Source organism: Myotis brandtii, unplaced genomic scaffold (genome assembly GCF_000412655.1).
Source record: "Myotis brandtii unplaced genomic scaffold, ASM41265v1 scaffold174, whole genome shotgun sequence".
NCBI lineage: Eukaryota > Metazoa > Chordata > Mammalia > Chiroptera > Vespertilionidae > Myotis > Myotis brandtii.
Genome location: NW_005356437.1, coordinates 826719 through 835272, shown reverse-complemented (window position 1 = coordinate 835272; position 8554 = coordinate 826719). Strand labels below are relative to the sequence as shown.

Here is an 8554-nt window from a genome sequence, read left to right as displayed (position 1 = left end):
GGTCAATTTGCATGTTTGTCTTTTATTAGATACCTTACTATATATAATTTATTACCTACAACTTTATTATATTAAAAATAATGCTGAATCACATAAACAATTTACAGTGATAATTTTATTTGCTACTCATTTATATACTTCAGTCATTCTAGTGATATTTATTTCATTTCTCAGGCTAAATGATTTTTAATATTAAGCTACATTTCCATTTATTTAAGTAAATGAAGGAATTGCTTTTAGGTGTACCCAATATAGAAAGAAAACTAACCTACATAGAGTTTAAAAGTACACCTTTGCCCTGGCTGGGTGGCTCAGTTGGAACGTCAACTCATACACTAAAAGGTTGTGGGATCGATTCCCAGTCAGGACCCCTGGAGACAACCAATAGATGTTTTTCTCACATCAATGTTTTTCTCTCTCTCCCTTCTCTCTAAAATCAATAAACATATCCTTAGGTGAGAATTTAAAAAAACAACAACACTTTTACATGCAAAGATACAGAAGGTAAAATCACTGAAAAATAATTTATTAGAGAAAAGAAGACTAATAAAAAACTTAATTAAAAAGTAAAGCACAGGCTCTGATAGTTATTACCATATTGTTAAATATTTATATTTGTTATTATTTTTCTGACATCCAAACATTGTTAATTTTCTAGGAAATTACTACAAAAAGTTAATAATTAGTTTTCATTATGGCTCAATTCTAAGAACTTAAGTAAGGTAGTTAAATGATAAAATACTTTTAGATCTACTAAAACCATGCACCTGTTGATTTTAAAGTTGTTAATATAAAAAAATAAAGCAGAATAGAATGATAAAAGCATTCTGGCTTTTTTTTTAAAAAGAGAGATAACTTATTTTTTTGGCATTTGTCTCAAAATAATGAAGAGAGAGAGATGAAAAACAATAGGAGTGTTGGGGTTAGATGAAATCTAATTGGCTACAATAATTGTTTGAAGATAGGTGGTGGGTACATTTAATATTTTCCATTATAAAAATTAAAGTAATTAAGTGGTATAGGGTTATCTCTTAAGTACCCCAATTCTTGCAGGACACACTTATACAGAAACTATAATACTTATACAGGAAAACCTTCCTTATCCTACTGAATACATTTCCTATAAAAAGCCTTTAGCAAAAGTTAACATATATCTCATAATATTTAGAAATATTTTAGCTTACCATAAACAACTGGATACACTGTCCCTCGTATACCTGATGCTGGACAATGCATGTTTTTTCCATTCAAATATACATTTAATTCTACATGGTCATATGTAATACCCTAGGAAAAGAAAATATTAAAAATGGTAAAAATATAAATCACAATTATTAACAATTATTATTAAAATGCTGGAAAAAAATTAGATACCAAGCACTATTCTAGGCACTTCATACTTCCTCATTTAATTCTCACAACAAGATAGGTATTATCATCATCTCCATGTTACAGATGAAGTAGCTAAAGCACACCAAGTTTAAATAATTTACCTAAGGCTGCACAGCTGGAAAGTAGCAGAGATGAGATTTAAACCTATGTAGAATGGTTTTGCAATACTTATTTTTAATTTGCATATAATTTTAAAACACTCTTTAAAACTGTGCACAGTAGTTACTGACTGATGACAGAAAGAGAGCTTTCTTTGGAAGAATTAAGAATAGACAGCAGAGATTCTTCAACAGAGAAATCATTACAGACCAAGAAGCAACCACTTCTGACTGTGGATAAATTGTACCAATTTAAAAGCTTCTTAGAGGTAGAAAAAGATCTCATAGATGATCTAGTCTTTACTCCCTCACTTTCCAGTTAAGACAGCAAAGGCTCAGATAAGTCATGGTGTTAAAGGCTATGAAATATTTTCTTCAAATCTTAGCAAAACCAAGGTTAAACAATGATTTATTAAAAGTTAAGGAATATTGAGAAAGATAAACAAGCTACCTTTGTTTCATTTCAGTTTAGGTATCCTATCTAATAATAGACAAGCATGGTAATTGACCATACCTTCGCTACGCCTCCCATTGGCTAATCAGCATGATATGCAAATTAACCGCCAATAGCACTGGTCCTCGAGTAGAAAAGTATATTACAAAGAATTATTTGCTTCATCTGTGTTGTATTTCTCCTAGAAAGATTGCTCTGAATATAATATTGAGGAAACAATGAGACAAATCCATTCTACAAAATAGCTCTTGCCCTGGCTGGTGTTGTTAAGTGTTTAGAGCATCTGCCCACATACTGAGGGGTCACGGGTTTGATTCCTGGTAAGGGAACATGCCTGGATTGCAGGTTCACTGCTTGCCTCCACTCGGCATGTGTGGAAGGTAACCAGTGGATGTGACTCTCACACATTGATGTTTCTTTCTGTCTCTCTCCCTCCTTCTCCTCCCCCTTTTTATTCTCTTTGAAAAGCAATGGAAAAAATATCATCAGGTGAAGATTAACACAAAAAACAACACTTTAAAAAAGTGGACTCTTAAATAAATTATGCTATGAAGTCCATCTATCTATATATATATAAAAGCCAAGCGACCAGAACAACCTGTTGCTATAACGTGCACTGTGGCTGGCCAACTGGAACTATTGAGGGGTCCGGCCCCCGATCGGCTCTCCCCACCCTGATTGGTAGCGGGACTGGCCGGCCAACTGCCTGCGCCCCCGGCCCAACCTGATCAGCCCCCTTGAGGGGGAATGTACCCCACCCATGCACGAATTGGTGCACTGGGCCTCTAGTAAAGGAATAAAAGCTAGAGAATTGTTTTCGGTTTAAAGGAGACCAAAGAGACTAGTAATTGAATATAGTGCATTTTCTTTGATTAGATTTTAGTTTAAGGGAAACAGCTGTGCATATTAGGGAAGTTTAAATTGGGATATGGTAGATAATATGTTTAGGTCTTTTTATCCCATATTTATTACACACACACAGAAAACTGTAATATAATATAATTTTTCCCTAATCTTGTATATTTTTCCTACACTGGGTAGATAGTACATATTTTTTGTGACAAGAATGGTTTAACATTGTTCTTTATTTTTTTGTTTTTATTTTAGATATAATGTGCAATAAATTTTCTTTTATAGGTTTGGATAAATACCTCAGACATTATATTGGTTGGTCTGCGAGACTATCAGGTAATAATTACATTTACGTTTGTTTTGTATAATTGTACTTAATAAATCATTAATATTTAAAATATATAATCCTATACTAGTATAATAAAAGGGTAATATGTAAATTGACCCTAATGGTGGAATGACTGGGAATGACTGGTCACTATGACCCACATTGACCACCAGGGGGCAGATGCTCAACGCAGGAGCTGCCCCCTGGTCATCAATGCACTTCCACAGGGGGAGGGCCGCTCAGCCAGAAGCCGGCTCATGGCTGGCCAGTGCAGCGGCGGTGGCGGGAGCCTCTCCCACATCTGCGGCAGCGCTAAGCCATTAGTCAGAAATCCCCCGAGGGCTCCCGGGCTGCCAGACGGATGTCTGACTGCCAGCTTAGGCCCAATCCTCTGGGGAGCGGGCCTAACCTGGCAGGTGGACATCTCCTGAGGGGTCCTGGACTGTGAGAGGGTGAAGGCTGGGCTGAGGGAACCTCTCCCCCCAGGGTACTAATTTTTGTGCACCAGGCCTCTAGTTTAAATATAATAATAATAAAGCAAATTGATAATTGGGATTAGCTTTTTTAATGAAAAGGTCTGTTTTCACTTTTTAAAAAAACATCCTATACAATAAAAGCATACAGTGGGGCCTTGACTTACAAGTGTCCCGACTAACGAGTTTTTTGAGATACCAGCTGTCTCTCGGCTGATTTTTTGCATTGAGTTGATAGAGTAATTTGAGTTAACGAGCTCGGTCTCGGAACGAATTAAACTCGTAAGTCAAGGCCCCACTGTAGTATGCAAATTGTCCCCTTGACTGGGAGTTTGACCAGGGGGCGTGGCTGGCCGGGGGAAGGGAGGGAGTACCGGGCCGGCAGCTGGCAGCCAGTAGGGACCCTAGTGCACGGGGCCTCCAGAAATTACATAACAAGCAGTGTTAACTCTCTTTAGAGCAAGCATGACAAACTTGCGGCCCATGGGCTGCATGCAGCCCACAAGGAATATTTTTGAGGCCCAGCCAATATAACAGTATGTAAGAAACATTTTAATAAAGATTATATAACTTAATTTTCACAAAATCCTATTATACATAATTATTAATAACGAACTATAATGTTTGCTAATGACTGATTACTATAATTGTGTTGCATTCATTTCCCTTATGCACCTTACTCACAGGTGCACCATTTCTCTCCACTAATACTAGCAGTGAACATTTTAGCAGCCGATTGCCACGTCATCAGTCTTGTACTGACTTGTTTGGTGTGCGCAACAGGAAATATTTCGCTTTCAGAGAACAAGAAAAATAGGTTTATTTGTGTTACATTTATTTGTGCAGTTATTCAGTATCTGGTAAGTTAATGTTTAAGAAAAAATATTAATTTGTATTAAAATGTTCTATTATTTTATGTTAATGATTACTCATTTATCTCAGCCCTTTGTATTCAGCATGTCTCTATCGAAATAAACCTATGTTTCTATGAAAATTGAAGCTTTTGTTTTTTTGCGGCCCACATAAACTTAAACCTTGTTTATTTGGCCCGTGTTAGCCTTTGAGTTTGACATGCTTGATTTAGAGGACTACAGGAAATTTAGCAATTCAGATCAGGTGGTAATCCAGGCACCCTTCACCACCTGGTGGCAGCATAACCTATAGCATAAGGGCAAAATCTCAATACATACCAATACCAAAGAAAGAAGTGAAGCAGCAAGTGAGAACCCCACACCTCATCAGCAGCATTTGGTTCAAATATTTTCAAACTTAACCTGTCCTTTTACATGATCTAGAAATTAGGTTTGATTTTTGACATAATGGTGCATTTATCAATAATTGTTTGCAGGTTTAGCAAACAGACTCATATTAAACTGTCTTCTGTATTATAACCCTGGAATCACCTTGTACAAGAAGTTACTTAACTTCTCCTAATCTGTAAAATGGTCATAACAATACTACCTATTTCATAGGATCATTATGAGGATTAAACAATTTAATCCCTGACAGGCACTTAAAACAGTAACTGTCTCATAATAAATGCTAGATAAGTATTTGCTCTTATTATTGCATAGAATTTTTACCCAACTTCTCTAAAATTAAACTAAAAAATGCAATTTTAGAATTTAGTTTACATTTTTCAAAACTATTTATAAAAGGAAAAAATAGTCATAAACTGTTTCAGGCATGCCTTCCTAGTGCTGTAGTAGGCTATTGTTACTGTGTGATTATTGTATGAATATAATCATTGGTTAAATGTTGAAAGCTTATTTTTCTTGATTTCTCCTCAGAGAATAGTACAACCTGAAATTCTACATATATGAGAATGTTTTTCCTGCTTATAATCTATTCTACTTTTCCTATGCCATTGTGAGCAATTTGATGAAATTTGTTCTCAAGTGTTTGAACTAGGAATATAAAATTAATGTGGCAGGGTAATGTCTTATTTTCTTGTTTCTGCATATATTTCATCATTTTTAGTCCTCCTTTTCTCAAATGGGCATGAAAATCAATGTCTAGTTTTAATAATGCTGACAGAAAAAATGGCATTCTTAAATCTGTCAATCTGTGGTATCAGTCATCTCAATGAATGAAATAGGAAGGCAAGAATAACACACAGAAGTTCAGTACATTAACAAAGAAAAACATTTGTTACTGATTATCCTTTCTCATGTTTGAATTTCATCTTTTAGTGTAAACAGGTTGGCAGCATCAACTTGACTTGGAGATTCTCTTTCAAGAAATAACCATTTGAATAACAGTATTCCATATTATGAACACCTGGCAGTGACTACTAATACAGAACCAACTATTCAAAACAAGAGAGAAAAGCAGATTTTTTTAAAAAGTTTGTCTCTCATCTTCTTTTTTCTTTAGTCAATCTCAAGGGGAAAACACTTTACCAATTTACCTATTTAAAAACCAAGTGTTCTTTATATTTTTTGAATTGCAGAAAAGAGATCAGACCATAATTAAAAATCTTTCCACATCTTTCTTCATTCTCTCCAAAATACTGTGTATTTCTTTAATTCAATAACCTGAATTTACCTTGTCAGTGTCATTTTATTATTAGAAACCTTCCCTAATTATTTACAGATTCCTTTCAACTTGGTGCCAGAGCCAGGAACTCACAGTTCTGTGTATAAGGGCACTTTTGGTAAAGGAGAACCAAGAACTCTGTTCTCAATCAAGAGCTAACAGCCTGAACTCAGTGTACAAGGTTCTTGGATAACACCATCTGAGAGGAAGTATCTGAAAAAGACAGGAAGGGATCTTTGGCTAATATTTTCAATAGGGCAGCTTCAGTAAAGCCTTAGGATTTCAAGCCCATTTCTTTGAAGGTTCTGATAGTGAAGTAAGTTTAATAAGATTTAGTTTAATGAAGACCAGCACTCCTGATAAAATGTTGTTATTCTTTAACAGAAATTCATAACAAATCTTACCTAATAATAGACAAACATGTAAATTGACTGTACCTTCGCTATGCTAACCAGCCAATCAGGAGAGTATGCAAATTAACCCCCAAAAGATGGCAGTTAATTTGCATACATAGGCTCCAAGTGGCAGAGCGAAGCTGGATGGCCTTGGGGCCAGAGCAGCGGACGGTTCCGGGGCCAGAGCAGTGAAGCCAGATGGCTCTGGGGCCAGCTCCAGCCGGAGCCTGGCCAGAGTGAAGGCCTGGGTTCCGGGTGCCAGAGGCAAACCGGTGCCAGCAGTCAATGGAAGGGAAGGCCTATTGCACGAATCTCTTCGTGCAACAGGCCTCTAGTTAAGTAATAAATGTCAAAATTTTCTCTGAGATCTCCAGCTGCAAAAATGCCTACTCCGGGTGAGTGAACTTTTAAAATTGTGGGCCAAGATTTCTCTGATGTTAGAGAAGCAGGAAATGTTGATCAGCAGCCAATCTGTCATTAACTCTCCTGAATGGAAATAAGGGCTCACTGATATCCCTCACCAGCAACAGCTGTAGAAAGCAGACAGTTCAGTAAGGCGGCAGCATCTTCACCAAGTGCTCTCTTTGGAAAATGTGCCACCTCATTAGATATATCCCTGTGCTTTGGAATTCAAACCACAAACTCCCAGGCAAAGTACATATACTGAAAGCAGTTCAAGTTTAATAATATACAGTGGAAGACAACTCCTCAAGAAAACTCACCACCACGTCTCCCTCCTGTGGAAGGCTGTTGGCTGGCAGCCTGTTTTTCTCCTCGTTGTTGTGGTATAGAGCTCCATCATTTCTCATCACCAGACTGTGTACATCTCGGCCGAGAGGAATCTGATTCAAATTAACTTTCAACACCAAAACACCAATACCCCAGATTCCTAAAAATATAATGATATTCCTAAAAATATACTGAACTATTGTTTTGAATAAAAAAAAAAAAAAAAAATCTTTTAAAAGTAGTTTGCAAGTTATAGTAGGTTCTGCAGACATAGCATAGCCTAGGAGATAAGAGTGGGCCTTGGAGTTGTACCTAGGTTTAAATCCTGATGTAGCTATGTCATCTTGGGTAAGTTGCTTAACCTCTCTCTGCTTACTCACTTGTGAATTATGGATCCCAACAGTACTTACCTCACAAAGTTATTATAAGATAATAGAGGCCCAATGCACGAAATTCATGCATGGGGGTTGGGGGGAGTCCCTCAGCCCAGCCTACACCCTCTCACAATCCGGGACCCCTTGGGGGATGTCTGACTGCTGGTTTAGGCCCACTTACACACTAAAATAATGTGTAAGTAAAGCACAGAGTAAATATTAAAAAATATATGAGCTATTTTCATTTTCTTCTCTAAAATGATTTTTTAAAGAAGCTACACATTGAATTTAAAGGGCCTGGGCGTTCTATTTCTAGCACTATCTCTGAGAAGTGGGAAATTACTATCTTTAATTTTTTCATCTATATATAGTAATATGTGACAAATAACATATGACCCAGTCAATATCATGGAGAGAAAATTATTCATAAAGTATAAAATCATTTTCTTATCCAATACTTGAATCAGTGAATTAAAAACCTTTTGGGCTTAGGCTGACTATGATAATACTCATGTAAAATTGTTATACAATTCAAGAAACTATAAATTTTTAAAGAAAGCATAGACTTTAGACTTCTATCAGAATTCTCTATCTGCTGATTGCTTCAGATAATACTGAATCAGGGTATCTTAATAGGAGTTAAGAGAAAAACTCAGGATCATAAGATTGATTTTATCCTAAAATAAACAGTAAGAGTCTATACCTTATATGCTTGACCAAAGGAAATGGTGCACCTAGCTGCAAATTAATAATTAATTATATTAATAATAATGCTAGTGCCTCACAATGATCTAGTATGTCCTGTTGTTAAAACACTTTCATAGCCCAGCCTGTGTAGCTCAGTGGTTGAGCATTGACCCAGGAACCAAGAGGCCACTGGTTCGATTCCCGGTCAGGGCATATGCCAGGGTTGTGGGCTCG

At 36.5% G+C, this 8554-nt stretch overlaps 1 protein-coding gene across 1 annotated transcript in view; it reads right to left on the bottom strand.

The window, feature by feature from the left end:
- The window catches only part of SPRYD7 (SPRY domain containing 7), a 24173-nt gene that overhangs the window by 4258 nt on the left and 11361 nt on the right, over positions 1–8554 (bottom strand). Inside the window, exons 3-4 of the mRNA XM_005863195.2 lie at positions 7253–7419; positions 1185–1287 (exon numbers count right to left, since the gene is read on the bottom strand). Of these exons, the coding sequence (XP_005863257.1) occupies positions 1185–1287; positions 7253–7419 (270 nt within the window). The remainder of the gene's footprint in view (positions 1–1184; positions 1288–7252; positions 7420–8554) is intronic.